General features: G+C 40.6%; 1 protein-coding gene across 1 annotated transcript in view; it reads right to left on the reverse strand.

Annotated features, from left to right (window-relative positions):
* Nucleotides 1-4,095: 4,095 nt before the first annotated feature.
* Nucleotides 4,096-27,129, reverse strand: part of LOC142836431 (uncharacterized) — a 72,049-nt gene continuing 49,015 nt past the window's right edge. Inside the window, exons 4-5 of the mRNA XM_075950691.1 lie at nt 6,517-7,785; nt 4,096-5,066 (exon numbers count right to left, since the gene is read on the reverse strand). Coding sequence (XP_075806806.1) covers nt 5,006-5,066; nt 6,517-7,785 — 1,330 coding nt within the window. The 3' untranslated portion in view covers nt 4,096-5,005. The remainder of the gene's footprint in view (nt 5,067-6,516; nt 7,786-27,129) is intronic.

The raw sequence follows: 27,129 nt of genomic DNA on the forward strand, positions 1-27,129 counted from the left end.
GAAACACAATATTAGCAGTGTGTACCCCAGAGGATGGTGAGGAGAGGGGGAGCTGCCATTCAGCAGGATAATTTCATAAAACAAACACTATTGGACATAAAGAACAGATAAATACAGATACAACAGTAGGGAAATTCAACACTCTGCTCTCATCAATACATAGAGCATCTAGACAAAATATCAGCAAGCTTTAAACTGAACCAAAGACCAAACATCCTAGACACAGACACGCTCACACAAAGAATATCCCGATAGCTGCAGAATACACACTGAACTCAGCAGCCAATGAAACTTTCTCCAAAATAGTTTATATCAGACCCTAAAGCAAATCTTAACAAATAAAAAAATATTGAATAACTTCTTATACTTCATCAGATAGTGTTGGGATAAAACCAGAAATCAACTATAAGAGAAAATAAACTAATATATGAAATTTAAATAATATACTATTGAATGATTAGTGGTTCACTGAAGAAAGGGGAGGATTAAAAACTTCACAGTATCAAATGAAAATTAAAAAACACTTATATGAATGTGTGGGATACAGCAAAAGCAGTTCTAGGAAAGAAACTTACATAGTAATGAGTTAAAGAGACAGTAAGTAAATAACTTAATGATGCTATCTCAAGGCTGTGAAAACAAGAATAAGCCAAACCTAACACCCACAGAAAGAAATACTAAGTTCTGATCTCAAATTAATGAACTGGGAAAAGAGAAAATCATGAAGGATTAAAAGAAAGGGAAGGGTACCTGCTTGAAAAGATAACGTAGAAAAACAGCCTAAGTTACATAAGTAAAAGAGAAAACTGGAAATGAATACAATTAAGAAATCAAATAAAACTGATACTACTGAAATCCAAGTTTCTATGATACTTCAAGATACTATGAAATACACAGACAATTAACAAATATGTTTCAACACGGGGATGTTCCCAGCTAGGTCCTTGGGCAGTAGAGGAGAGGATGCCTGAACTGGCCTTGTCCCAAAGTCAGACTAATGACTATCTTGAATATCACGATAGAACCTTCGTCCGGGGACAGATGGAGCTAGAGACAGAGACCCACATCGGAGCACTGGACTGAGCTCCCAAGGCCCAGTTGAAGAGCAGAAGGAGGGAGACCATGAGCAAGAAAGTCAGGACCACAATGGGTTGGTCCACCCACTGAGACGGTGTGACTGATCTAATGGGAGCTCACCAAAGCCAGCTGGACTGGGACTGAACGAGCATGTGATCAAACTGGACCCTCTGAATGTGGCTGACAATGGGGGCTGACTGAGACGCCAATGATAATGACACTGGGATTTGTCTCTACTGCATGTACTGGCTTTTGGGGATCCTATTCTATTTGGATGCCTACCTTCCTAAGCCTGGATGGAGGGGGGAGGGCCTTGGACTTCCCACAGGGCAGGGTACCCTACCCTCCCTTAGGACTGGAAGGGGATGGGGGGGAGGGGAGGAAGCAGGAGGGATATGGGAGAAGGGGAAGAAGTGGAAATTTTGAATGGTATTATTTATAAAGCAATAAACAATAAACTCTCTGCTTAAAAATGTTTCAATAGATTGAAAAATATGGACTGTTCTTTTAGACACACAGTCATTGCAAGAGTCTAAGAAACTCAAGAAATCTATCATGGACAACGTGATGGAAGAAGTAGCAGCTGCCCATGAAGAAACCAGGACGAAGATGGCTTCACTGCTGCATCCCACCAGACATCTGAAGAACCTGAACACCAATGTTCCTCAAAATAGTCTGTAAAAATAAAAATGAGAGTACTTCCAAACTCATTCCTCTGCTAAGAAAAAAACTAATAGGGAGGGAAAAAAGGAACTACAAACCAATTTCCTTCATGGCAAATCTAGATGCAAAATCCCCAACAAGACGCTTGCAAACTCAATGCAAGAACACAGCAAAAGATCATATGCCAACTACTTGGTTTCACACTAGGAATGAAAACTGGTTCCGTATACACGAATCAGTAAGTACTGATAGCACACAGAAATGTGGACAAAGCTCATATCATCATTCCAAGCAATACTGGAAATGACCTTTGACAACATTCAACACTCCTGAAGAAACTACATACTTCAACACCTGAAAACTGTTGCCAGTATCACACCGAATGGGGAAAACCCGAAAGCGCCTCGTTTACAATCAGGAAGGAGACACGCATCCACTCTAGCCACGCTTGACCAAACCAATTTTTTGAAATCCTAGTTACAGCATGAAGGGAAATGAAAGGGATCTAACAGAAGGAACTTAAGTAACTGATTTGTATGACATATACTATACTTAATACACCCCAAAGACCCAGAAGCTTCTTACATCTGGTAGTTTTAGCAAAGAAGCAAGAATCAAAATCAGCAAGCTTCATGAACTAGAAATCAGAAAAACTCCACCCATGACATCTTCAGAAACGTACCCGGTATGGGGGAGAGAGCGCAGTTGGTAAAATGCTGGGCATGAGAGCATGAAGATCTGGATTCAGTCTCCAGAACCCATGTGAGAAAGTACGCATGTGGTAGTGTGTGCCCGCATCTCAGCACGGGGAAGAAGACTGCACTTCTGAACACCTGCCTCGTCCTGCTGAATTCACACCAGGGAGACAAGGCAGACAGAACCTGAGAACTAACACCTGAAGTTTACATCCAGCCTCCCCGTGCTCACATGTATATGAACACAAGCACAAAGCTTAACTGAACATGTTAAACACCTCTACAGCAAAAGTGCACAAGACACTAAAGACAGGAAAGATCTCCCATGCTCACGGCTGGGCCGAATCCATATTACCAAGAGTGATAGACAGACTTAATGCAATTTTAATAAAAATTTTTATGACATTCTTTATAGAAATATTTTTAAATCCTAAAACTTATTTTAAAAAATGCCCCCAAATAGCTAACACAATCTTGAGTAGGAAAGGTAACGCTGGAAATAGCATTTCAGACTTCAAACTGTACTATATCCTCCTAAAGGCAATGGTGTGCAGTTGGGGAAGAAGGAGGAGTAAGAACGTGACCAACTAGAAAACACCATACTGAGTGAGGTAACCCAGACCCAGGAAGACAAATATGGACTCACTCATAGGTGGCTTTTAGACATAAAACACAGGAAGGAGGAAAAGACAAGCTCTCCAGAGTAAATTGGGAGTATGGGGATCATGAGAGGGTAAAAGGGGAGAGGGGAGGAAGAGAAGGGAGCAGAGAAAAATGTATAGTGCAATAAAAAGACTTTAAAAAGAAAAATATGTAATCAAAACATAGTTATAAAATTCTCAAGTTTAAAAAGCAGCATGGCACTGGCACCAAAGCAAACACACACACTACCTTGTGGGCTTATGCTGGGGACCTTGCATTTGGAGGAAGATACACGTGGACCCCAATCTAAGGCATTGTAATTCCATGAATTTGAGGAAATCGAGGGGACACTCATGAACTGGCATCGTAAGCAGGGTCCTTGTTGGTGTTCACGGCCACCATGTGCAGCGCTACAGTAGAGAAAACGCACAGCACAAGGCTCGTGCACATGATTTGTTCTCAGAACACAGGCTCAGTTCTCAGTGACCACTGCAAATCTTAAATCACTCTGCTTAAAATCTGCTGTAGGCACCTATCCATAAGATGCAGACAGTCGTGCACAAAATGTCTATTTAACCTGGCATTATGTGCTCACAGCATGTTGTGAAACTGTGAGCTGGAAACTTCATATTGTTCACAACACTTAACATAAGACCTAGAATTTGGGTACTGTTTCACCATGCATGGTGAGCCATACAGACATCAGGACCACAACACTTACCGTAAGACCTAGAATTTGGGTACTGTTTCACCGTGCATGGTGAGCCCTACAGACGTCAGGACCAGCTGTGTGTTTCCACATCACTCGTTTCTTGCTAATGCAGAGAATTAAGGACTAAACACCATAACTGGGACAAAGGAGAATTCCTAAAGTCAAAGGAAATCTCACTGCCTTTGTGCTTGTTATTTTGTATTTGGAGCAGTCACCAGACCTTCAGGAATCAAAACGTAGAGTATCCGAGAGAACATTTCTGGACACAGATTTAATGAGAAATCAAGGGGCCATCCCACCAAACAGACTTATCTTCTTTGGGGTCTGAGAAAGTCTGAGGCCAGTGTATCCACCAAATGTACTGACCTCTTGTTTCTTCTTTTGAGGGGAGACTGCTGGTTGGTCTCGCCTTGAGCGGGCCTCTTCTGAGCATCTCTGTGGAACCCTAAGTAGGATGCAGGCTCCTGGTTACTGTATTGCTACCGTAGCTACTCTGTTGCCCTCCCTAATCTCCACCTTACACTGTACCGTCCTTGTTTGTTCTTATTCTCAACTTGCCACACCAAGAGTCATGTGGAAAGTGGGAGTCTCGGCCGAGGAGCTGAGGAACGGCCCAGATCACAGTGCTCTAACTATGTCTGGAATGGTTATGATTCCTGACTGATGTAGGAGAACCTAGCTTATTGCGTACAGTGCCACCCAAGGGCAGATAGTCCTGGGATGTTTAGAGAAGCTGGCTGAGCAGGAGCCAGGCGGAGCAAGCCAGTGAGCTTCTCTTCCGCGGTTCCATCCCCTGCTCCTGCTTTAGCTCCCATCCTGACTTCTCCATGATAGACCGCTCCATGCAAAAGGAAGCTAAAACCAACCATTTCCTCCCCACGCTGCTTTTGGTTATAGTTATCTATCACAGCAACAGAAAGAAAACTACAATGACTTTATCACTTCATAATATAAAACAACAGCCGAGTTCACATAACTCTTCAAATTTCTCTAAGATAATTCTATTAGCGTCTAAATCCTCCAACAAGGAAAAAGCAACACAAATAGAAACAAGAACCCTTCGAGAAAATGCCCTTGTAGAAGTGCATCAGAATGTATAATACAATAAATCAATCTTTTCCAAACAAATTCAAATCTGTCAATCATTCCTTCCCTTCTTCATGCTCATCAACTCATAAGTTCAATTATTTGTCCACTTATTTTACACTGAAGTTTTCTAGAAGTTTCCAGCCATGGCAGTTTTGTGTTTGTTCTTGCTGTTGTCTTGGAAAGAAGACCTATGGAAAGAAATTTATTTGTTGAGTATATTTTGCCTGCAGGTGGACACATGTTTCCTCCTTTGAGTACCAGAAAACTGGAATGATTCCTCCACAGACCAAAAATGCTTCTGTGAAGGAATTCTGAATCATTCACTCCTTTCTGACCTATTGTTAGCCTGAACCAATGTGCAACTCGAAGCCCTAAAAATCTGGCAGGTCCTAGGTGCAGTGAGACAGTTGGCAGTGACCCTGGACTCTGGGCCAACACAGAGAATGAAGCAGCCCCCATAGAAACCTTCCACAGTGTGGCAGGACTGGTCCTCCGTCGGCCGAGGCAAACAACACTCGCAGTCTAGAGTCGAGTAGTTGTTTACCGCTCTGGGCTAGGTGGTGTCTAAGTTTCACTCCTCCCAGCTCTTCTCCCTCCTGATAATGTATCAGATCCAGTGTGCTGCCACTATTCCCTTGCCCTTACAGATTCCGTACTCATCACCAGGACGCTGACACACAGCCTTCTAGCAGCGACACCTAACTAGACATGATCTGGAGAACACGAAAGACTACCCCGAAAGGCCTTTAGCTCTATGGGTCGGTTTTGAAATCTCAGCATAAAAATGTTCCCCTACATTTTCTGAACGTCCTCATTTTTAAGTATGGTCACGTCTTCAAGTCGCAGGGGGATGATCAGCCCTGTGCTGAAGCTGTAGGTGGCCTGCCTTTCTCATATGGCAGGGTTGACGACAGCAGGGCTCCGCGCCACAGAGGCCATTCTAGTCGAGCCAGAGAAACCCTAGACCCTAAAGTCCCACACGGAAGAGATGACTCAGATAAAGGAGTTTGCAGACGAGCCTGACGAGCTGAGCTGAGTTCCATTCCCAAAATCAAAATGATAGAGGACTGAGTGCTACCCGCTGACCCTCACACGCATGCCGTCACACAGCAGCCCTCCCCTAGTGTAATTCTACTTTATACAAGTGTGGATCCAGCATGCAGCAGCTATATACTGGATAATATCATCTTAACTGCTGTAGAAGAGGTGATCAACACAACTGGAGGAGACAGCCAAGCTCCATGCTACACAGTTTAGAGATGGGACTGTAAGTCACAGGAAGACTCTGAATGGCGCCCGCCAAAGACTACTCTAGTGTGAAGTCTGGTGGACAGTTTTATGTATACATTGGACAATGTATTTTTTTTTGTTTTTTTCCAGGCAAGGTTTCTTTGTGTAACAGTATATGTTTTATGTTTATATTATGGGAAATACATCTGAGAATGCAATTAACACAGAACCAGTTGACAAAATGACAAGAAAGAAAACTATTACTCAATTAAACCAGAATGTGATATTCTGGGAATCCAGTAAGGTATTGCAACAACAGAAAGAAGTATCTTTTATATAAAACACATCACATGTTTAACAATGAATCCTATGGTCTGCGAGCTGGTGGTAACAGAACAGTAAACTCACATATATTGGAGGAACTTTGTGTCTTGGAAGCAGCGGCCTAAGGAAGCGCACTGGTGCTCAGCGAGGCGCGAGCTGCAGCTGAAGGTGCTCTCGCACGCTTTACACTTGTAGGGCTTCTCTCCGCTGTGGATTCTTTGGTGCCGGTTAAAGCTTGACCTCTGGGTGAACGCCTTGCCGCAGTCTTTACAACAGAAGGGCTTGTCCCCAGTATGAACCCTCTGGTGCTGCGTTAGGCTCGATCTTTGATTAAACGCTCTGCCACAGTCTTGGCAGTGGTACGGTTTCTCTCCTGTGTGAATTCTCTGGTGTTGGATCAGAAGGAGGTTGCGGCTGAAGGCTTTGTCACAGTCTTGGCACTTGTAGGGCTTCTCTCCGGTGTGGATTCTCTGGTGCCGAGTAAAGCTTGACCTCTGAGTAAAAGCCTTCCCACAGTGCTTACAGTGGTAGGGCTTGTCCCCGGTATGAACTCTCTGGTGCTGGGTGAGGCTCGAGCGCTGTTTAAAAGCTTTGCCACAGTCCTTACAGTGGTAAGCCTTCTCGCCAGTATGGATTTTCTGGTGTTGAGTGAGGAAAAACACACGGTTAAAGGCTTTTCCACATTCGTTACATTTATTGGGTTTCTCTCCAGTGTGACCTCTCTGGTGCAGGCTAAGGCTTGATCTTTGATTAAAAGCTTTGCCACAATCTTTACAAGAATAGGGTTTCTCTCCGGTATGAATTCTCTGGTGTTGAGTAAGGCTTGATTTTTTATTAAAAGCTTTGCCACAATCTTTGCAATGGTAGGGCTTCTCGCCAGTATGAATCCTCTGGTGCTGAGTAAGGAGAGAATTACGGTTGAAGGCTTTGCCGCATTCTTTGCATTTGTAGGGCTTCTCTCCAGTGTGAACTCTCTGGTGTAGGCTCAGGCTTGACCTTTGGTGAAACGCTTTGCCACAGTCTTTACAATGGTAGGGCCTCTCTCCAGTATGAATCCTCTGGTGCTGAGTAACAGTTGATCTCTGATTAAATGCTTTGCCACAAAATTTACAGCAGTAGGGCTTCTTCCCGGCGTGGATGCTCTGGTGTTGCGTAAGGAGTGACTTGTGGTAGAAGGCTTTGCCACATTCTTTACATTTGTGATGTTTGACACCAGAATGAATCCTATGATGCTGTCTGAGGCTGGAACAATAGGTAAAGGCTTTGCCGCATTCCTTACATTTGTAGGGTTTTTCTCCGGAATGACTTCTAGGAAGGCTGGAACTTTTACTTGCTTCTGTGAGGGTGACTTGACTGTGTGATATTACGGTACAATAGCAGTGCATACACTGTAGGCATAACCAGTCACCATCTTATTGAATTTAAGACCCACGCCATGGGATGAAACCCATGCTTTACATTGCTTGGACAGCCAACAACCCTAGACTACATAGGTCATGGACATAAGGTGAATTGCAAATACTATTTTTCTGCTACAGGAATATAACAATAAAATTACTGTTAATGGCATTCTGCTATAGTTATAGGTCATTATCTTGCTCAGCCATCATCACAGATGTTTCCTCCTACAGTAGATGAGAACAAATACTGAGAGCCACAATGTGCAAGAGAGCAAGAGACCTTGGACCACACATTGCTAAGTGGGATGTCATCATAAAACCCCTCCCCTAAGGTCTCAGGAACTATGCCTAAAAGGAGGCAGAAATGTTGTAATTGCCACAGGGAATGAATGTTACCAAGGAAACGGTATCTTCCAGACACAACAAGACTGAACCACAAACGAACTCATAGAGAATGTAACAGGATGCACAGGGCCTGCAGTGGTCAAACCAGATGTGTTCCCTGTGCTAAGAGAAGGAAGTGGACACGAGTATTCATCCCTGATCAAAAAACTATCTTCACTTGACAGCTGCTTACCACAGAAATTAGTTCCTTCAAAGGAGTCACACTGTGTATAAAAACTGCAATTATGCCCAGACCCCATACACAGCAGTGGATAGTTATCACTGAGCAAACTCAATGGTATTTTGGAGAAATTTTAGCTAATAGTACTTTGTTTAGTCACGTGTTTTTATTTATTTATTTATTTATTTATTTTTACCTTACTGGTCTTTTGCTTGTATTTTATAGTTTCAGATATTGTGTTTTTGTGGGTTCCTAGCACCTAGGCTACTACTTCATACATTTTCCTCTTCCCCCTTCTCTCTCATTGTATTAGTTATGTTCCTGGTTGCTAGGAAAAATCAGCTAACTGAAGCCAAATAAGATACCAAGGACATAATTTAGTGTGCAGTTTCAGAAGGTCCCAGTAGAGTGGAGAAGGCTTGACAGAGTGTCTCAGTACATAGTGGCAACACATGGCCACAGGGAAGTGGATCAGGAAGCAGAACTGAACTGAAAGTTGTTGCCTTGCTATGGTCTTCAAAGACCCATTCCCAGTGATCCGTTTAGATTACAGAGTTTCCATAAACACCCATTGGGAACAAGGTGTTTAGAATATGAACCTGTCGGGAGCATTTCAAATTCTAGCCACAGCATCCATCCTAAAATTCAGTCAAGTGCACTTTTCAGATAAATTGAAGTATAATTTAATACTTATTCCAACATCTGCCTCAAGTAGTCCTATCTAGCTTTGTGCCTGACATGTGACAAACAATGAATAAATTTCTACTCAGTCAACAGACTTTGCCAATGAGGTGGAATCTGTTTTTTACCCATGCTGATCATTACCACTTTAATCACAAAACCAAACCTACTCAAAATAAATGCTAAAATCAGGAGACAACAAAAAATAACATTAAAATTCTACAGAGAAAAGAGGGTGAATCTGTTTTACATTTATTGTTTATTATGTGTACGAGGGCATGTGTGTGTGTGTATACATGTGTGCATAGATGCCTGTAGAAGCCAGGTTAAGATGTTCCGCACTCTTGAGCTAGACGTACAGGTGCTTATGTGCCACAGGTTTAGATTTAAGAAACAGCAAGTGTGTCAAGGGCTCTGAAGCCCCAAACCCTCTCTCTAGCCAAGTTATTGCATTTCGAACAGTGCTGATAAAGTTGAAATGTAAATAAAACATAAGGAAACATGTGTGAGGCTGGAGAGATAGTTCAGCAGGTAGGAGCATTTGTTGGTCTTCCAAATGAAGAGCCACATGGTACCTTACAACTGCCTGTACAACTCCAGTTTCAAGGGATCCAGCTTCCCTCCTCTATTCCATGTGGCACCAGGCATGAACATACATGCATGAAGATACGTGTGTGTGTGTGTGTGTGTATGAGATAAATCTTTAAAAAAAGCATTTGTGTAGATAAAATTCACATAGGTTTAACAATCTTATATAATATTACATAGGTTTGCAAAACACTGTTAATAAAAGTTATACATCATATAAGAGAAACAACAGGAAAATACTCATTTTTCTCAATCTCCTTAGTAATCAAAGAAATGAAAATAATACTAGAAATCTTTCACTTACCAATAATTTTAAAGTTTGCATTAAGTATGGCCTAATGTTGTAAAACATTTGCAAAAGATAAGGATTCAAATGGAACTCTAAACAAGGACACATTTTCTGGAGAGCAAGCTGGCAGTGTTGCTCAAGCACCATAAAATATTCATCTCTTTTGATTTATGAATTCCGCTTCTAGAAATGTATCCATGAAATGCAATCTACTTACAAACATAATCCCAAAGAAGCAATTTACATGGAAAGATTATTATTGCAAAATAAATTCTTCGGGCAGGGTTGGTTCCTCAAGTTTTCATATGCTTCAGATCTTTGTCTTCAAAGCAGTGATGGAAGAGGCAGGCAGTTGAGCCTGATGTGAGGTCATTGGAAGTTGCTTTCAGAAGAAAGGTTCTTCTCATGGGAACTTCAGTTTGTTCTTATGAAGGAGTTGCTAAAAGTACATCGGTCTGAGCATTCCCCTCACTCTTCCCTTCTCTCATGATGTGTTTTCTTCCCCTCAGAAATATTTTTACCCAGACTGCCCCCTATTGTAATATGGTACAAGGCCTTCACAAGATCTGGCATGATAATATTTGGACTTTCAGTTACAAGAATGATAAACTCAATAAACCCATTTTCCTTGCAAGCTTTCCAGCCCAAGGTTTTATTATAGTAACAAGTAGCAAAGCAATACAATTAGTTTATGTAGAATATTAGAACCAAGTAGTTAAATCTAGAAGAATAGTTAATGTATTGTGTAAATAGTATCTTTTAGATAGCTAGATGATATAGATAGATAGATAGATAGATAGATAGATGATAGATAAGTATTATCAACTACCTAACTATACAGATTGATAAACAGATAATAGATAATAGAAAGATCATTCATTCCCTGGATAGATCATAGATAGTTTGATGATAGACAGATATATGACAAATAGATATAGATAATTACAGATAGATGATAGACAGATAAACATAGGTAGATATAGATAGACAATAGATTAAATAAAGATGATATACAAAGATACACAGATATAGATACATAAACATATGATAGATTAGATAGATAGGTGATAGATTGATGATATATACATGATAGATAGATTATACATAGATAAATGATTGGTAGGTAAAAGATGATGTTAGATAATGATAAATGACAGATATAGATTGTTGCTGTTGTTTTTTGACTTTAGCTAAATTTTGGAACAACAAAATGTTGTTGGTTATTTTTTACTCTTTGGGCTCTTTACTCTTTTAGGGAATTGCTACCCTGTCCCCAAACAATCACACATGAAGATTTAATTCTTACTTATAAATGCTGTGTCTTAGCTTGGCTTATTTCTAGCCAGCTTTTTGTAGCTTAAATTATCCCACCTACCTTTTGATCCTGGGTGTTTCCCTTTCCCTTACTTCTGTATATCGTACCTTCACTCTTACTCTGTGGCTGGCTGTGTGATTGAGTGGCTGGCCCCTGATGTCCCCTCTCCTTCTCTTTTTCCTTTTTTTCTTCCCATATTTCTTCTCCCATTTATTCTCTCTGTCTGCCAACCCTGCTTATCCGTTCTCCTGCCTAGCTGTTGACTGTTAAGCTCTTCATTAGACTATCAGGTGTTTTATGCAGGCAAAATAACACAGCTTTACAGAGTTAAAAATATGCAACCTAAAAGAATGCAACACATCTTTGCATCATTAAGCATAAACTAATGTAAAATATCTTAAAATAATATCCAAAAATAATAGGTAGATGATAGATAAATAGATGATTGATTGATGATAAATGGATGATACATGATATAAATGATGATGATAGATGACTGATAATGATAAATAGATGGTACATAGATATTTGTAACAAAAAAAAAGAAGTGGAGTTTTTCTTCTAGTGTCTTCTTGAGGGCTGTATTTCTGGATAGATTTTTTCTTTTAAATTTGACTTTGTCATGGAATACTTTGTTTTCTCTGTTTATGTTATTTGAAAATTTTGCTAGGTATAGAAGTCTTGCTGGCATTTGTGGTCTCTTAAGAGTGTGCAAGACATCTATCCAGACCCTTCTGGCTTTTAGAGTTTTTGTTAAGAAGTCAGAGGGTTTTTAAAAGCTACAATAGCTTTCTTCTTCTTTGACCATAATGGCTTATAAGCAGGAGGAAATAAAGGCTTATAACACAGAATGTATTCGTGCTAGTTGTTAGAGCTTTGTCTACCTGTGCTGATGTGAATGAGAATGACCGTGTGTGCTCAGGTATTTGAATGATTAGTAACAAGGGAGTGGAACTGTGAGAAAGATTAGAGAGTGTGGCCTTATCGGAGATAAGTCGGTCACTTTGTGTGGGCTTTGAGATTTCAAAACTCCAAGTATCTTTCTCTCTTTCCCTGACTGCTGCCCACAGATAAGGATGTAGTTCTCAGACACTTCTCCAGCATCATTCTTGCCTGTGTGAAACCATGCTCCCCACCACGATGATAAAGGACTAACTGTCTGAAACCATAAGCAAAACCCAATTAAATCTTTTCTTTTATACAAGTTGTCAAGGCCATGGTGTCTCCTCACAGCAATAGAATATTAATTAAGACACCACTTAATCATGGGGTGCATGTAACAAACCTTATTTTAGGCTTCTGGAAATTTTACTCTATGTAGGAGTGATATTGGCTCTTTACCTATGGCGAACAATGGATGGTAAATTGGAATAAAGACAGTTTACCCACAAGCCTCCCTCTGAGATGCTTCAATTTAAACTCACTGTTTTCCAGAAATCAAGAAGGCAACATATTAACTTGCTTCCTGTTAGATTTTCCAATGCTCAGTAGGCTTCTGCAACATTTAACAATAACATTAAATGAAGGCTTATTACTCAAAAAGTATTACTCTTAGCGGTTAAAGTTTTGTCCATTGAATTCATTCTTTGGAGTGCAACTGAAATCATTCTTAGGCTTCCTGTAGCATTACTTTCTGGAATGTTCACACTGGCCTCTTTATCTACTGTGAAAATGCATAGGGGACTAAAAGTCTAGGCTGCTTATAACACTATTTTTTGGTTTTGTTCTTTTTTTTTTTTTTTGATTTTTCGAGACAAGGTTTCTCCATAACTTTTGGTTCCTGTCCTGGAACTAGCTCTTGTAGACCAAGCTGGCCTCTAACTCACAGAGATCCGCCTGCCTCTGCCTCCCGAGTGCTGGGATTAAAGGCGTGCGCCACCACCGCCCGGCTATAACACTGTTTGGTATACTTCCAAGACACCCACTGAATTTATTCTTTCAATTACTCAAAGAACAGAACCTATTTAATTGATTTCTAACGGATATTTTTTCAAAACAGGTTTCTTTTTCTCTTTGAAAAGAATGGAATCATATGCAACAAGAAATAAAGGCATATTACTCAGAATCTGTGTTTGGTAGCTACTACATCTTTGTCCACTTATCTTCTGCACACAGCTAATGTCACCAGACTTAGTTGTCTTTGAGTACTGTTTTACCATTTGTAATGCTAATGCTCCTTTACCTACAATGAAATGTGAGATGCATTGGAAGGAAAGATGGATAATGTCCCAGCTACCCAGAGAGGTACACCCTGGAATCCTATGAAACTTACTTCTACTGGGGACTTAAAGAAGGACAAGTATTCACCTTTCTTCCTGTCTGGCTGCTGTCTCTAAGACTGAAACAATCTTCTTTTTATATACAAGGAAAATGAAAGATTATACCACAGAATTTATTTTCTAGCTTAGAGCTTTGTACACTTAAACTCTTTTAGGGAGCGCAACTCATAAAATCAGTCCTGGGCTTATGGGACAGTTGATTTTGAGGGGTAATTAATTACGATGAAAGACTGCCTAATATTTAGCTTATCTTTGAAATATATACAAGAATCATACTAAACTTTCACATAGAAGTCAGTAAAGGAAACATATCTGCTTGCTTCTAATTTGATTTTTTAATTAAAAATGGTATTTTTATTAACTCTTTGACAAGTTCATTCAATGTATTTTGATCATATATAGCCATCTCCTCAACTCCGCCCAGATCCACGCTCACCCACCAACCAACTGAATTTCATATCCTCAGTTTCTTTTTCTGGCTTTTTAACCCATCGACTCGAATTTGAATTGTCCAAACACTCTTGGATATGCAAATGGTGGCTCACAACTGCTTACAACTAGTTCCACAGGATCTGTGGCTTCCTTCAGAGTCTCTAGGCCATGAATGTGCTTACATGTTATACATGTCTGTGTGTGTGTGAGAGAGAGAGAGAGAGAGAACGCAGAAAAACAGTCATACAAAAATTTTAATAGATGAATAAAAGCAAATAAATCTTTGAAAATATTGACTCCTCACAGAGTTAAAGGGCTCATATTCATTTGTTTCCTTCCTGCTTTCTTTTTCAAAGGCCACAAAAAACTTTTCTCTGTGATTATAGCATTTTCAGATGCAATAGGAAAAGGAGGCTTATTACGCAGAAAACATCTGTACTGGTTGATCCAGCTTTATTTTCTACCTTCTCTTTGAGACGTCAAGTAACAACCTCAGTCCAGAGCTATCAAGAGTGCTCCTCTGTGAAAAGGTAGTGTAGTAAAGAATGTATCATGAATCAGAAGGACAGATGGCAAAAAAAATCAACCTTTGAGATACAGTAAAGAAATTTATTAAAGTTATTTTTCTTTGAACTGGAAAAATGGGTCACTGGGTAGGAAAACTTGCTGCTCTTATCAAGTGTCTAAGCTTAGTTCTCAGTGCAGACATGATGACTCACATCTGCTCATAACTCCAGGTCCACAATTCCACAATTCTCCAGAGTGACAGAACTTACGGACAGAACTCTCTCTCTCTCTCTCTCTCTCTCTCTCTCTCTCTCTCTCTATTTATCTACATGTGTGTATATATATACACATATATATGATATAGATATATGTATAGATAGGTAGATAAAGTAATTTATTTGAATGACTTGTGGGCTACAGTCCAACTAATCCGACAATGGTTAGCTGTGAATGAAAAGACCAAGAATCCAGTAGTTGCTTGTTGGGAGCTGTGAGCCCCCAGATCCTGAATTTCTTGTAAACAACTTGTTTTCCCCTGCTCTGAGTGCCTACAGCTGCTCTGAGCACGAGACCCTAAGGAGCGCTTGATGGCAAAGGAATGGTTTCTGGTGCGTTTGGCTGGGGCATGGCTATCCCTATATAAGCTGCCTCTGGTCACAATAAAGGGGGCATTCTTGGGGCATTCTGGTATCAAGGATGACTTGTGTCTCTGTCTGTGTGTCTTATGTGTTCCAATCTTCAGCCCCTTGCCTGGTTCATGAAATGTATAGAGCACAGACGGGCGTGATGTGCCGCAGTTGCTCAGTCCCACAAAGAACAGCCGTCACATGTGGGATCTTTACTGTTTAACAGTAACATGTTCACATGCAGCAAGAAATGATACATTGTTCCTTAGGGAGTGGTTGTTTTTCCATTTCCCTCTTGTGATGAATCCAGATAAAGCCTGTCTTATGCTCTCAGACTATTGTATTTTGAAGCGGTCATCCAGGCCTCTTTGCAGCAGTGAGCATGCATGAGGAGTTGGGAGGAAAGAGTACTTACATAGAATAGTCGTCCATTGAGAAGCATCCAAGAACTTCTTATGCCAGAGTGTCAATAAAGAAACCTTGCTCACCTGATTCTCAACCCTGATTTTTTCAAAGTCTACAAATAGATTTCTTTCCTGTTGACAGGACTGTGTTCACATGCAACAAGAAATTATGACTTACTTATCATCTGAAAAATATTCATGCTAAGTCTTGGAGCTTTTATTATTTACTGTGCTGGTTAGTTTTATGTCAATGTGACACAAACTAGGGTAATTTAGAAAGAATGACTCACAGTTGAGTAAATACCTTCATAAGCTTGGCCTACAGCCCTGTCTGTAGGGTATTTTCTGAATTAGTGATTGCTGTGGGAGGACCCAGCCCATTGTGGGGGAAACCACCCCTGATTTGGTGGTCCTGAGTGCCATTAGAAAGCAGGCTGAGTAAGACAGTAAGCAGCGTTTCTTCATGGCCTCAGCATGAAAGAATTTGTTTTGCCTCCAGGTTTTAGCCTTGAGTTCCCGTCCTGACTTTCATGGAGCATAAGCTGTAAGCTAAAGCCAACCCTTCCTTCCCTGAGTTGCTTTTGGCAATGATGTGTTAGCATAGCAATAGAAGCCCCAGCATAGACACTTCTCTGTTGGAGTGAAGTTAACACACTCACTCTCATGTTTCTGGGAGTATTGATATTTGAAGTGGTATTATGGAACTTAACCAATAGTTACCAGCATATGGTGAAATGGTTTATAGAACTCACGCAGTAAGGTGTGTCCCAGAACCCAATTCAACAAACCTGCTTATTTCAAGAAACCAAAGGAAAAAACATTCACTTGCTTTCTAAATCTTTGGCTGTCCACAGACCAGAATGGGTTTGCGTTCCCTTTGACAACATCCTTTTCCACATGAAAAAGATGGAGTCTTACTTTTCAGACAGCATTTTGTGTTGGTGTTATAGTTTTATCCACTTAGCTTCTCTTCTGAAGTGCAAGTAACAAAAATTCATCGTAGGCTTCTGAGATTGTCCCCCTTTTGAAGTGGTAACGTAATGAACAATGCTTGAAGAATTCTAACACAGACACAGTATAGCACATACATCCCAGAAGCTTACGAAATTCGTTTCTGGAGGGGCTGGATAGAGGGCTGAGAAGTTAGCTCTTGCTGCTGTAGCTGAGGCTAAGGTTTGGTTATCAGAATGATTCAAACCTGCACTGCACGTGCGTTTCCTCATTATCTGTTGCCCTCTTCCGCCCTCTGCAGGCCGTAAGTGCACAAGTCACCCATACATAAGTGCCTAGCAAAAAAAGTGCTTGCAATAACAATTAGTGAAAAAAAAGAAAATGAATTTGAAAGAGAGTGGATAGGGATATATTAGAAGGTTTAAGAGAAAGAAAAGGGAAAGGAGAAATGTTGCAATTATATTATAACCTCAAAATTAAAAAAGTTTTTAAAAAAGAATGGAAAAATTCATGTACATGAACTTTAATCTTTTTAAAACGTTATTTCTCGCTCGTGCTCTCTCTCCTTCTGCTCATGATTTGGACCTTGAGATTTCAGTCCGGTGCTCCAATGTGGGTCTCGGTTTCTGTCTCCTTTCATCTCCTGATAATATTCAGGAGGATGCCTATATGTTTGTCTTTGGATTCACCTTCTTATTTAGCTTCTCTAGTATCGCGAATTATAGGCTCAATGTCCTTTATTTATGGCTAGAAACCCTCAGGACCGCGAGGGGTGCACCCACACACTGAGATAATGGGGATGTTCTATCGGGAACCCACTAAGGCCAGCTGGCCTGGGTCTGAAAAAGCATGGGATAAAACCGGACTTGCTGAACATAGTGGACAATGAGGACTACTGAGAACTCAAGAACAATGGCAATGGGGTTTTTTTCTTTTTTTTAAAAAAAAATATTTCTTTTATTTTTGAGATTACAATATAATCACATCATTTCTCCTTTTCCCTCCCTCTAAACTTGCCCATATATGTCTCCTTGTTCTATTTCTAATTCATTGTTTATATATATGAATAAATATACATATATGTTATTTTTAATTCCTAAACACATAGATACAACCTTCTCAGTTTATATAATTGTCTTAGCAGCGATAGAAACCCTAACTAAGACAATTATATAAACTGGCAATGGGTTTTTGATCCTACTGCACATACTGGCTTTAGGGGAGCCTAGGAAGTTTGGATTCTCACCTTACTAGACCTGGATGGAGGTGGGTGGTCCTTGGACTTCCCACAGGTCAGGGAACCCTGGTTGCTCTTTGAGCTGATGAGGGAGGGGGGCTTATTCGGGGAAGGGAGAAGGAAATGGGAGGCGGTGGCGGGGAGGAGGCAGAAATCTTTAATAAATAAATAAATTAAAAAATAAATAAAAAATAAAACGTTATTTCTCTCAAGTGTAAAAAAAGGAAATGTTTTTCCACTTTCTGTTTGTTTTTCAATGACTACCACAGGAATCCTTGTTTTTTGAAAGGAATGTGTTCATGTCCAACAAGAAATGATGGCTTTTTATTAAAAAATAATACAAGCTACTGCTGCAGCCCTTGGTTGCCTCCTAGAGTTGGGAGGTAAGTCCCCACTGCTGAAGACATCACGCCCTGAGAAGAAAAAAAGAGTCAAGCTGGATCTTATCCCGAGCCTCCTTCTTGAGGATTATCTTTCATGATGCTGGAAGACGTGCAAGCTGCTAGGGAAGGAAAACATTGGATAGTCCTAACCAGCTACGGCGCTTGGGAACCACAGTGATGACCAGCAGGGCAAGATATCCGTAAAAATGAGTGGCGCTCATATTGTGGCAGTGACCAACAGCTGTCTAATTGGGCTTAAGGCCTATTCACCATGAGGGAAATCATGCCTGGTATTGTAAGCTTAGTCACCTATGTTATAAGGTCATGAATCTCAGATGATAATCTACTAATGCCACTTTCTTAAATTAAACCAATTAGACTTCTGACTGCATCCTAAGTCTTTTTTCTTACACTCAGACAATTTCTCTTTTGACCCCCCCCATCTTCTTTGCTTCTTTTCACAGAAAACACAGACCATGACTGAAATCCATGATTAGTCAAAATGCAGAGAACACCCGATTGTGGGGTGCCTGCCCCTAGAAGATGCATCCACAAGAAAACCTCTACCCGCTTACGGTTCAAGGAATATTATGTAAGAGGGGCAGAAAGATTCTCAGGGCCAGAGGATCACAAAGTCTGCCATGAAATGGTGTCATCCAGAACATGACCGGGAAGCTAAATCCATAACACTCTTGCTCATACAAACAACAATAATTAAACTCAGTGACTCACAAATAAGACTTCAAAATATGAGAGGAGCTTATTGGGAAGAGTAAGTAGCAGAGGGAAGAGGATGAGAAAGGGCAGTGGGAGGTAAAAAGTTACTAAATGCACGTATTAAATTATAGCAGTAGTAATTGCAAAAAAGCTGCATTCTTACGATACAAAAATGATAAATTTAGCACTTAAAATCGAGCAGGTATTAAAAACTACTTATCAAGTAACAGAGGAACAAGCCACAGAGCAAATTTTTATTATAAAATCTAAGAGTTATTTAAAGATAAATGGAAGAAAACCACTAAGTATATCTAATACTTTCTTCAAGACTGTTAAAATAGCCAAAGAAACTATTTAAACAAGCAAATAGACTTACTGAACATTCAAAAGGTTGAGGGTATAAAGAACTCTCAAGTACTTTACTTCCAAATAAAAATTAAAAAATATGAGTGAAATACATTGTTTGAAATTCTAAAAGAATTATTGAAACTTTTTAAAAATAGAATACTCTTTCTTCACAGGAACAAGAGAAGCTCGCATTAACTCTGTGGTAGACATAGCATATTTATTCATTCTCACACTCAGGATAGTCACAGGGTTCAAAAAAACTGTAAATAAGTAACATTTTCAAAGTTCTTTACATGATTCTATTAGGGCAATTTAATGTGCTTTCAGCTATATATTTATTTTTGATAACAGTTAAATTTGATAAAGTCCTACTTACCAATTCTCATTTTGCAATCCCTATGTATTGAATTCAAAGACTATTTGCCTAACCAAAACTACAAAAATGTTTAGTACTTTTTCCTTACAGGTGTGGGCAATTTAATGTCCTTTTACTGCAAACGCTTGTTGCAGCACTATTTGTAGGAAAGCCACTTGCCAACACTAAATGAAGAGCATGTGAGATTCATGGTCTGGAGTGTACCGCTCCCTCCTTTTTACTGTCTCTTTCACCATACTTTATTGCAAGCGTTAAGACGAATAGGGGGCATTTTAATGCTTTGTCACGAAGCCCTGTTTACCAATTAGTTACTCTCCTACGTGATAGAGCACCATAACCAAAAGCGACTTATAGAGGACAGAGTCTGTTTGAGCTTATGATTCCAGGAAGATATGAGTCCACATGACTGGGAAATGCACCAGGAAGTGACACGCAAGCTGAGAGCTCACATCGTGAAGCATTATCACAAAACATAGGGGAAACACTGCAAGCAGGGTAAGGCAGTATGTACCTAACCCCTCCCCCACTCCATTCTAGTGACTTCTGACCGCAAGGCAGCATCACCCAAAACTTTCACAACAGCGCCACCAACTGGTCACCAAGCGCAGGAACATTTCTCTTTCTTCCCAACAGACTCTCCTTGGCTAGACCACCCCTTTGAGGAATTTTCTCATCCATTTCTATAAGGGCATTATTCACATGTTGTTTAAGGGACCCTATTGCTTTCATCCAAGATCACCAATGACCTTGTTTACAGACTTCTTTCTCTGTCCAGCAAAGATCCCCCTGTTTCCAGTTTCCAGGGCTATTTTAAGTCGCTTCCTCTACATCTTGATCTGAAGCCTTGCTATAGCTTTAGAAAATTGGTTAGCTTTTCAAACGTCATGATTCATTTTCAAGCACTTTCCTTAAATGTCTGTAAGCTTCTAAATCTACTTTGACAGTTTGTTTCTATTACGTTTTAATGCCTGCTCCCAGAACCAAACTAATACTAGTTAACTTTGCTCACTATATTTCCTCAAGCATATAACAAACTTTTGAGATAATTAACTTATAAAACTGAAAAGTTAATTTTGCTCACAATGTTAGAGATTTTAGTTGATAAGCAATTGTATATCTATATGCTTTCAGGTTCATAGAGGGACAGATATATGTGATCAAACTGAATAGTTTAATCTCATAGTGAAAGAACACAAAAGAGAAAAAGAAATGGTCCAGGATCTCGTAAATCCCTTTGTGGTCTCACCTCCAGGGACCTAAGAACCTCCCACCCGTCCAGTCATTAAAGTTTCGACCCCCCACCAAGATTTGGAACACTTAAGATCTGTTGTATACCAGTAATCTATAGCCTTGTAAAAATATCATCTTCGAAAATAGTAAGTAGAAACATGACATGTTTGTTACTGAGGTTTCTGAAGATAACATCTCAGAGGAAGCTTAAATGATTAATTTTGACTCTGTTGACAACTGGTCTCAGCTGAGTTATTGACCAAGGGTGTAGTCATCTGAAAACTTTGCTAGGAATGGAGACTCTCTTTCAAGCCTGCTCATGTGGAAATTAATAAGAGACATGTGTAGGTCTTTCCACATGTCTGATTAGTGGAATAACAGATCATGGAATAACAGCTGAATTCTCAGCGAAGGAAATGCAATGTGACGTTTTTGATCTGGAATGCTTCCTAAATGTCTATGTATTAATGACGTTTGTCTCATGTTTATGATACTGTTGGGAGGTCAGAGAGCCTTCATTGGTGGGCCATAGTGTGGCTTTGGTCATTCACTGCATGTGTCCTTGAATAAGACTATGGGACACCGATCTTTTCCTCCCTTTCTTTTCTTCCCAGGCATTAGATTAATAGACTCCTCCATCACGTGCTCCAGCCATGGTGCAGCACGATACTAAAGCAATGGGACTAAAAATCTGAGCCAAGATAAACCCTTCTCGTTAAGCTGATTATTTCAGGTCATAATTTTCCCAATAATGTATCCAGGGAGTAGCAACTTGTTTTCTTGATGGCCCAGCTGTCCCATTAAGGAGACGATAAAGCCCTGTTCTAAAAGTTGCTGGATTTCTTGGGGAGTGTACAGGGACCAACAGAGACGAAGCTGAAAACCCAGGCAACCTTGAGTGGAACCCAAGCTGACTATTTGGCCTATGGATCACTGGTTGTTATTCAGAGAAATGTCAGAATGGTCCTTTTGGTGACATAGATTGGAATCTAACTGGCTTCTAGTAGGGCCAAAATCTCAGGGACATGTTTATTGGAGTATTTTGGGGAATAAAGAGAAGACCTCTTTCTCTCTAAATGGAGGCACGGGTATGCATCACTGGAAAACATAGGCAGAATCAGGGTTAAAATACGTTGAGACTCATTCCTGCCCCCAACTAGAGAGCTGCAGAAAGAACAATCAGTTCTGCTTTGGGACTGATGTGGAATTACTTTGAGGAGCCTCATCTTCTGTGACTTCTGTTGTTCTCACTGTCATATTCTCTGAAAACCTCTGTGCTATTACCACCATTCCGTCGCTTCCACTTTGAACCAAGCAACTCAGTTCGTGGAAAGTACGTAATTCCATAAGGCTGGTCTAGGACTTCAGGTGAGATCAATGGTCTCTTCATTGCAATGTTGGAGAGAGGTCATGGGCTTAGAATCTGGAGGTTCTGAGCTTGGTGAGGTTTTATTGACAGTTCTGAAGATTGACAGAGGAGTCTGGTACTTGTTGATTCTTCTATTTTAGATTGAATGGAAAGACCTGGAATTAAGTTTCAAGGAACAAGTGAATCACATGATTCACCTACCTTATCCAAGGCTTAACATTCCTGTCTCTAGCTGATCAATCACAAAAGCACAGCTGCTTTCCCCCCAGGCAAGAAGATAATCCTATGCTACCAGCCCTAATAATTTGTAGAGAGATGCACGACTTAACACTTGAGAGGTCCCAAAATTCAGGTTATTACTCAACAGTGCTATTCATTTTTGCTCGTATACATATAGAGAAAAGGGATTAGTAAGATTAGAAAGAGCTATCGCTAAAGCAGAGGTCAATCCAGTAATTACAAGAGTCTGATCAAACAGTTCTTCCTCTGCCCTTTTAGATCTCACAAAGGCAGTTAGTCAAAACATCTGAGTTCTGCATTAGCGTTTATATCGTGACACTCCCGGCTGTTTCATAGGGGATTCCCCACAGCAAAAGTGAAATTCACATGATGACTGGAAAGACTTCTTTTTTTTTTTTTTTTGCCTGTGGTTAACATTAGTCGAAGAAACTAGATCTTTTATCAGGAGATCTGGCTATTCTCACAAGTACCTTTACATCCACATGAAGCCAACCTTGGAAGACGTAGAACAGTGGTTCCTCTGTAGAGAGTATGTCTAGGATGCATCTTAAAAAGTCATCTACATACTTAAGAAGACTGCTCTCTGGGGAAAATATAAGGGTTTTTAAGGCTTTGCCTATAACCTGTCCAGAAGTATGAAAGTGATTTCAAAATTCCACAGGCAACTCATTCAAGGTAAGTTGTCAAGTGACCTGGCTAGAGGGTTACTGTCATTCAAAGGCAAATAAGAAACTGTGAGTGTAAGTATACAGGCATGGAGAAAAAAAGGCATCCTTAGAATCTAATACCAAGTGTGAGGAGGGGTGTAAGGATTATGAACTATGTCATGGATTAGAACAACCTCTTAATTTGTGGTCCTCAGGTTCTGGACCTTTCTGTAGGACCCATCTAGCTTATTTCAAAAGATATGGTGTTGCAAGAAGAGCTACGGTGTGTAATAGAGACAACTACATCAGAGGGAGGCTGCAAAATCTTTGTTTTCATGTATTAAGGGTACAGGGGTCTTAGAGAAAAAGATGTCAGAGTCCTTTGGATGATTTGTGGTAGGAGTGGTTGTCAGTGAATGGTAAGGAGCTATCCCGTGTGTCAAGGGGAACCTGTTGATGATGAAGATATTTATTGCTGGAAAAGCCTTTGAGGCCACAGGCAGCTCTGGTCATCATGAGACAGGAGACTCAGTGTTAGGAACGTTACAAGGATCACGTGGAATCTTGAGGAGTCTTAAACAGACATAAAATTTAGAATTACATCAAAATCTTAGAGGAAATTGGGGAAATTTAGGAGCAGAGAAGAATAAGTGAGATGACCTTTTAGTTGCTAGAGAGATTAAAAGGAGCACCAGCCACGTTGGTTTGATATTGTCATCAATATCAGAGAGGCCAATCAGAGACCAAAAGGCCAAACTGGCGAAGGTGATCAGGGGTCAAAAATTAGCCCTGGGTAACGTAGTTAACTTTGCCACTTTGTTACTTGTAGAATTATCTGAACTCATCCGCAGGGGTAGAGAGTGTGGAAGTTGATACAGCTTTATCATCCTAACAGTCTGCACGGGGATGGGAACCGCCTTCCTTGTTGGGGGCCGTATTGCATAGAAAGTCAAGGGAATTTATTCTATTTTAGGTTTTACCTGAGCTTTGGGTCATCAGATGAAGCTGATCTCCTGTCATAAAGAAGGGAAGGACATTCTTGCTTTAGTGTGTGCCCACTTGCAAATTACACATGACTCTTACGGATGCCTGTGAGGTCTGGCTGTCTTTGCGTCTTAGGTGCTCTTTGGTGCTCCTGTGACTCGTGTTGAAGTTCCTATCTGGTCACCCTTTCTGTAAGGCTTGCTTAATTCCCTTAAACTGCACTGACTGACCAGTAGATGGAGCTCTAGGATTTCCAGAGATAGGTAGGGAGGCCTCAAAAACTTCTATTAGTTGCAGGTGCAGCTTGTCTGTTTCTTCTTCCAGCTCACAGGGTCTCCTCCTTGTTATTAAAGACCGGGAAAGTTCTGTTTAATAAAATAGAGAAGTAAATCTGGGGTTCCTTGCGCAGTTTCTTTTTTGAATATATAGATTTTTCTCATATCTGAAGAGACTCTTATAAATCTAGATTAGCATGCAATCTGGTTCTGTGAGCACTGATTAGTGTACTCGTACATGGTTTCATCTCCTCTAGAGTGTAAAATCTGGAAGACTTTTAGACACTTTCTGCACTTTTCCTTAACTCATAGTTAATGGGTTTGCTACATCCTCTTCTTATTCCCTGAATTTAATATAGCAGTACTAGGTGTGTCTCCACATCACACCTCAAGGCCTACATCAGTGTCTGATACGTTCAGAGCAACTCTGTGTCAGGCCCACCCTAAGAAATAACAAAGCTATATTTGGATTATGAGTGTGACCCTCATCTATTGAGGCATCTATAAAAACCAGACATAGAGGTTTTTCCTGGGAATTTTCTGATGAAAGCGAAGAGATCTTGGCCAATGCCTTTAGTTTGGTAGTATATAGAACAGTTGAAATATGGGGAAAGAAGCAGTCCCCAGGGGCGGTCCAAAATTTCTTTAGCAGTTTTTCAAATTGGAAAGATGTTTTCTGGGGAGAGGAGTGCAGAACATTAACGTTTCTCTGAGTTCTCTGTACGAAAATCCCAAGTGAGTTTGTGATGGAGAAAGAACATCCAGCTAGTGAGGTGGAGTGGCCTGAGAAAATTACACCTGAAGAGAGTTGAGAGCGAGAAGAGATAGAAGAGGAGGGGAGGGGAGAGCAGAGCTGTGAAGGGTGTGGGAATCTCATGGTGAGGAAGCTGGGACATTGCAAGGACACTGTGCTTACAAAGCAAGGGTCATAAAAATTATCCTCTCGAATGAGTTTATAGAATGAGACAGAGTAAGCGTAAGAGAATTTATTAAGGTATGTGTAGCATTCCTCCTGTATCTGGGGATCCCGTGACAAAGCCATTCAGTCCTGGTCAGAAGGAATCTCACAACGTATCTTTCTAAATTATGACAAAAGTGATCCAATTTCAGCACACAGATTTAGCTTAATTTGCCAGTTCTTATTCTGGCAGCAAGCGTAAGGGAAAATACTACAGTGGAAAATACACGGGATTTATTATTTATTTTTTGGAGAGATTAAAGATCAGTCTTCGAATGGCTTTGGCTAATCCACAGCAGGAGTGAACTGGAGGGGGTGAGAAGATGTAAGACCCACTGTGGGTACCACAGTGTTTCCGCTACATGTGAAATTCCTATGTTAGACAGCCCATGGTCTTGTCATCTTCAACTTTCTGGGGTGTCAGCTGCAACTCAGGCTTCACTGTGATAGCTTCCCAAGGCCAATGTTGTGTGACACTATTAGTCGAGAGACACGAACAATTGTCTGCTCGTAGGAAACTGATGACAGATCAAAATAAGGGTACCCTGAAACTCCAACTGGGTGAACGAATGAGTTTTATTGGGGTAACTTAGAGGAACAGAAAAGACTGAAAGACAGCTGTCTTCCTACTTCAGCTCTCTTTAGAATGTCATCCTGTGTCTTCTCAAGCATCCCTATAAGAAAAAAATGTTTTTATCTTAGAGGAAGGTTTAATATAACTATGTCTCAAGGCCATTGTAGAGAAGCCGGCACAGCCATCCATTGCTTTGCCTTAGCAGCCTTCTTGTACTTTGACCTTAGCCTTTATGATTCTCTGACTCTTTCATCATATTGTCCCACAAAGCCAGTATCATCTGGCCTAATAAGAATGTTGTCAGCTTGGCTTTGATTGGTCCCATGACTGCTGTTTGACTTCCAGGCTGGTTCCTGAGGAAGCAGTTCTCTGCTGGCTACTTTTGATGAGGAAAGCTGTTCAGTAACATTTTCAGGTCTGGTTCTCTCCTTTGTTTAAATTTTCACTAGAGGAAGTTTCCGATGGGTCTTGGCCTGAGGAGTCCTTTCCTTTTGCCCCAGCACAGTGCCGGACTTTTAAAAAAAATATTTAAAATTTTTATTTTATGTGTGTGAGTATTCTGTTTGCTTGTCAGTATATGCACCAACAGTGTACATGGTGCCCACGGAGGTCAGAAGTAGTTGTTGGAACTGGGGTTATTGACAGTTATGAACCATCCTGTGGGTCCTGGGAATGAGCTCACGTCCTCTGAAAAGAGCAACAGGTGCTTTTAATGGCTGAGCCATCTCTCCAGCCGTCGAGGATGGTTTTCTTTGACGGTGCTGATGTCTTCCACAGTTACAGCTTTGTCTCTTAGGATCTACTTATCTATAATTAAACTCCCCCCTTTCCTATTAAACAGCACAGTTTCATCCCTTTTCTCCCTCTGGCTCTTTTTCAAGGTAAACTCAGAGAAACGCCGTGAGCAGAAACCTAGGGTGTTTATACTGAACTCCCCATCTGGAATATTTGTCACTGGCCTTCAATATTTCAACCTGGAAAATTCGCAGTGATTTTCCAGCCTGAGCTAAATATTGATGGCTTGTACATTGTTCAGACTCAGAATCCACATACTCGGTTTCCAGCCAATATTAATCACCACTGGCCTGTCTAATACAGCTATGTCCGTGGTACTGGCTGTTTCCTTTTTCTTTTTCACATTTAGCTGGGTAATTTCCCTATTTGTTAGCCACAGTGTGCCTTTTCTTAGTGTGCCCCGTTATATCTTTCTATGATGGTGTAGATAAATAACATACATAGTATACATAGTGTTGTAATATGGGTGGCGGCAGGGCTGCGTCCCCAACACCCCAGCCACTGGCTTTGGCTAGCTTATGCCCCGA

The sequence above is a fragment of the Microtus pennsylvanicus genome, chromosome 16 (genome assembly GCF_037038515.1).
Source record: "Microtus pennsylvanicus isolate mMicPen1 chromosome 16, mMicPen1.hap1, whole genome shotgun sequence".
Taxonomy (NCBI): domain Eukaryota; kingdom Metazoa; phylum Chordata; class Mammalia; order Rodentia; family Cricetidae; genus Microtus; species Microtus pennsylvanicus.